The 5,000-nt window shown below is 47.3% G+C and overlaps 1 protein-coding gene across 1 annotated transcript in view; it reads left to right on the forward strand.

Moving 5' to 3' along the window:
- Positions 1–525: 525 nt before the first annotated feature.
- LOC134070050 (SRC kinase signaling inhibitor 1-like) overlaps positions 526–5,000 on the forward strand; it is a 73,198-nt gene continuing 68,723 nt past the window's right edge. Inside the window, exon 1 of the mRNA XM_062526245.1 lies at positions 526–828. Within this exon, the coding sequence (XP_062382229.1) occupies positions 526–828 (303 nt within the window). The remainder of the gene's footprint in view (positions 829–5,000) is intronic.

Here is a 5,000-nt window from a genome sequence, read left to right on the forward strand (position 1 = left end):
AGTTCCAAAAAAACCTGCGCTGAATGGCTGAATCGCAGGAGGGTGGGATGTACTTCTGATGCTGGAAGGTGTAATCAATTAACTCATTGACTACTGACCAAGAGATTGGCTGTAAACAGTTCCAAAAGGCCCATAACGAGGAAATAGCCTGGAAAAAGCGCTGCCATTTTTTCCTGTGGAGGTCTATGGGAGTGTCGCCACTCTGTTTTATCTACAGTACCGCTCTGGTTCAAATGACGCTGTACGCTTTTATAGTCCTTCTCCCAATCAGACCAACAATCTGGGTGCGTCTGGTGGACAAGCCAGTTTGTGATTGGCTCCAGCAAACGTGGACAGGAAGCAGGAGAGACAAATGTGCAGGTTTTCAGCCTATAAGCTGCAGGGCGTAAAACAAAAAAACAAAGGGCTGGATTTATCCAGTCGACCTTATAATCAGATAACCGACTAATCACATCACTTCCTGCTCACTAACCTCTGACCTTTCACCTCCGCCCCTTCTCAGGTCCGGTGTGGAAGAAGGCGTCCATGATCTCGGCGGACGATGCGGAGTACCCGCGGGAGTACCACACCATGGGTGGCGGGGGTGGCGGGGGGGGCACGGGCGGGTCGGGTCGGCGCTTCTCCAGCTCGGGGCTGATCCACACGTCGTCGGCCCGCAGCCTGGAGGCGCTGACCAGCCTGCAGAAGGCCGAGATGGACGCGCTGGCCAAGCTGCACAAGGCCGACATCGAGCGCCAGCGCGACGCCCACTACAAGAGCCGGCAGCAGCAGGCCTCCGCCAACGCCGCCGCCGCCACCCTCGTCAACACCAACAGCGCACGCCAGCAGGTGAGCAGCGCACTGTGTGTGTGTGTGTGTGTGTGTGTGTGTGTGTGTGTGTGTGTGGGGGGGGGGGGTGTGTGTATGTGATGATAGATAGATAGATACTTTATTGATCCCCAAGGGGAAAAGTGTGTGTGTGTGTGTGTGTGTGTGTGTGAGGTATGTGTATGTCTTTCTCCTCTGACGGAGAAGACGCCAGTCTAGGGCCCAACATACCAGTTGTAACTGCCGTCCTTAATTATTATGTGTTTAGTAACGACCATCAAAGCAGCCTATCCATTTACGGAATGTGAGGTCCTCTTCACACACGTGTGTGTGTGTGTGTGTATGTACGTACAGTATGTGCGTGTGTGTGTATATGTACTGTACAGTATGTGTGTGTGTGTGTGTGTGTGTGTATGTACAGTATGTTTGCTGTGGTGCCTCTGGTCATGTGCAATTCTGTATATGCCCAGGTGGGAAATATAATATAGACATATATTATACAATTGGTTTATTGCATTTGTCTGTATTCTGGCTTTTGGGTGGTCTGGGAGCTGAATGCACAGAATGTGCATGTGTTTACTTGTGTGTGTGTGTGTGTGTGTGTGTGTGTGTGTCTGTGTGTGTGTGTGTGTGTTTATTTATTTGTGTGCGTCTAAACACCTAAGCGTTTTAGTTTTTCATGTTTCATGCAGACATCTGTCTCACATACACACACACACACACACACACACATCCTCACTAGCCTGTCTGTCTGACCTACTTTAGCATGAGAAATAGACGGCTATGTATTACGGAGTCTCTGCACGTATAGGCAAGTGGGCATCTGTGATATAATAATGTATGTGTGTGCATATACATTAGCATGCATACATCCCTCATATCAGACACGTATCCACGCGTCAGTGGGAGGCTGAGAATGCTTCTGTGCATATTTGTGTAGGAGTGCATACGCTTTGACGCATGTGATGTGTATGTGTGTGTGTGTGTGTGTTTGTGTCTCCAAGGTGATGATGTGTGTTGGAAAGCATCCTTAAATGCTCAGATATGATATGGTACAGGGTGGTAGATGGCAAATATGTTTATGTGTGTGTGTGTGTGTGTGTGTGTGTGTGTGTGTGTGTGTGTGTGTGTTTGGGCTTGTACATATATATGTAATCATGTTTGTGTGTGCAGCGTACATTCATATGTTGATGATTGCATGCATCCCTCTGTATGACAGAAAGACATGCTTCATGAGCCAGCATTAAATGCAGACACCCAGCAGCTACTATCAGCCTCAGCAGTGTGTGTGTGTGTGTGTGTGTGTGTGTCTGTATCTGTGTGTGTATCTGTATGTTAGTCTGTGTCTCTCTCTCTCTGTGTGTGTATGTGTGCAGCTACCACCAACCTCAGCAATGTGTGTCTGTGTGTGTGTGTATATGTATGTTAGTCTGTGTGTGTGTGTGTGTGTGTGTGTGTGTGTGTGTGTGTGTGTGTCAGCAGCTACAACCAGCCTCAGCAGCAGTGTACTGTGTGTGTGTGTGTGTGTGTGTGTGTGTGTGTGTGTGTGTGTGTGTGTGTGTGTCAGCACCTATAAACCAGCCTCAGCCTCAGTAGCAGTAGCAGCAGTAGCAGCAGCAGCAGGTAACGAGTGTGCGAAAGAGGAGCTGAAAAGGAGGAGTGGTGGAGGAAAAGAGAAGAGAAGAAGAAGGGAGAGAGGGAGAGGGAGAGGGAGGAAGGAAGGAAGCGCACCAGAGCCTTTGATCTGTGTTTATATCACACAGCCGTATTAGTGCCTGCGGATTGGGCAGGTTTGTACCCTAAATGGCTGGCACATGCCCGCACACATGCGCCCCCAGGGGGTAAGTAAGTAGGGATGTGGCGGGCAGAGGGGCGGGGGGTGTGGGGGCACTACGAGCAGGCATAGAGAGGAGGGAGAAGTGATGCCCGTAGGCTGAGAGATAGAGGGAGAGAGAGAAAGAGAGAGAGAGGGAAAGAGAGAGAGAGAGAGAGAGAGAGAGAGAGAGAGAGAGAGAGAGAGAGAGAGAGAGAGAGGGAAAGAGAGAGCGAGAGAGAGATAGAGAGAGAGAGAGAGAGAGATAAAGAGAGCGGGTGAGAGAGAGGGAAAGAGAGAGCAAGAGAGGTGGTGAGAGAGAGAAATGGTGTGTGTGTGAGAGAGAGAGAAAGACAGAGAGAGGGAGAGAGAAAGAGAAAGAGAGAGAGAGAGGAGGAAAGAGAGGGGGGAGAGAGAGGCAAAGAGAGATAAAGAGGGAGAGAGAAAGAGAAAGAGAGAGAGAGGAGGAAAGAGAGGGGGAGAGAGAGGGAAATAGAGATAGAGACAGTGAAAGAGGGAGGGTGCCAACGCAGGGGCTGGCAGTGCCACAGGCACCCAGTGGGCCACTCCGCCGGTGTAATGGTGGTGCCGGTGGCTGCGTTGTTATTATTATTGTTATCATTGGGACACTCATGATAAATGGGGAAATGTGGCTTCTGCTGCTGCTGTCATCTCAAATTTAGCCCAGAGAACGAGTGATTTAGTCTCTTGGAGGTTGTGTGGTGGTGTGTGTGTGTGTGTGTGTGTGTGTGTGTGTGTGTGTGTGTGTGTGTGTGTCGCGGTGTGTGTGTTGAATATCAGTATTGCATTGTAGATCTCAGTGTGATGTAAGGGGTTCTCAGACACACACTTGTGTGTGGAGAATCTCTAAGAGTTTGTCCGAGGGGACAGGAGTTCTGTCTAAGAAAAATGGGTTAGCTTATAAGAGTAGGCCTTTAGGCTTAACTCAAATCAATTTCTCTATTTAGCTAACAGGTTTATCTATTAGATACAACTATAAATGTATTTCCTATAGATTGATTTATTACCTATGAAGTATTTTTTTCTGACGTGTGTGCCTTTTTATTAAATGAAGGTCCTCCTTGGCAGGAAGTGACAGTTCCTTGCGACTAGTCTAGCGTGACATCTTTTTGGCTCTAGAATGTGTTAAGGTATAGCTAAAGTTATAGGTTCAGACCAGCCATATGAACATCTGACATACAGAAGTTGCACTGTACTGTATGTAGCAACAAATGTTTCGGGGAGCACGTCAAAGATTTAAGGTAGAGCTTAACGTAGCATTAAGGTCAAAGAAATCATCGGTTCATTTCCTTGTTTCAGACAGGGCGCTGTGTTTCAGCAGAAATGCATTTTGATTTCATTATCAAATAGATAGATTTTATATATCAAAGCATGACATTCAACTATTTACATCAGCATACAGTACGATGTTATCCAAATGACTGGTGTGTTAAAGGAGAATTCTGGCGATTTTTAACATGGCCAGAGTGTAGCACTGAGTGTAGCACTGTAGCATCATGAACATGCCCCCAGAGTGTAGCACTGTAGCATCATGAACATGCCCCCAGAGTGTAGCACTGTAGCATCATGAACATGCCCCCATAGTGTAGCACTGTAGCATCATGAACATGCCCCCAGAGTGTAGCACTGTGGCATCATGAACATGCCCCCAGAGTGTAGCACTGTAGCTGCCCGGTAGCTCGAGCTTGGTAGATCCGTTTATTTTCGTGTTTTTTTCCGTACTGACAGTAAGTCGGTGAGAGACAGAGATCTGCAATATGTGGAAAATGGAAAATCACCGTAATTCTCCTACAGTATTTCTTTACATATGCACAAATATAGTACATACTGTATACTACATATTTATATAAAGAGAGAATGTAAGTATTTGTGCCTCATTGTGATTGGCTCTTATGGCCTCTGACATTGGCTGGTGTACCAGCCTGAACAAGAGCAAGAGCCAATGCAGAAAGGCCGATGGCATGTTTGCGGTCAGTCCTAAATGGATTGATAGCTGTGTGACGTGAACATTGATGTGTGTCCAGTTAATTTCACAGATCTGTATTTATGTGTGTAAAAGTGAACACATAGTGGCAGAATGTGAATCGTGTAATTGGCTGGTCAGCTTGTTCTTTGGAGTGTACAGTACATGGAGCTTGGGCAGGAGGCACAGATCATAAAGTATGTAGTGTCAAATCGTTTTGCCCCCCCCTGCACACACACACACACACACACACACACACACACAAACACTCACACACACACACACACACACACACACACACACACACACACACACACACACACACACACACACACACACACACTGTTATTTCTGCCTTCATTAGGAAGGTCAGATACTGTATGGTCAATCCCACTC

Source organism: Sardina pilchardus, chromosome 22 (genome assembly GCF_963854185.1).
Source record: "Sardina pilchardus chromosome 22, fSarPil1.1, whole genome shotgun sequence".
NCBI lineage: Eukaryota > Metazoa > Chordata > Actinopteri > Clupeiformes > Clupeidae > Sardina > Sardina pilchardus.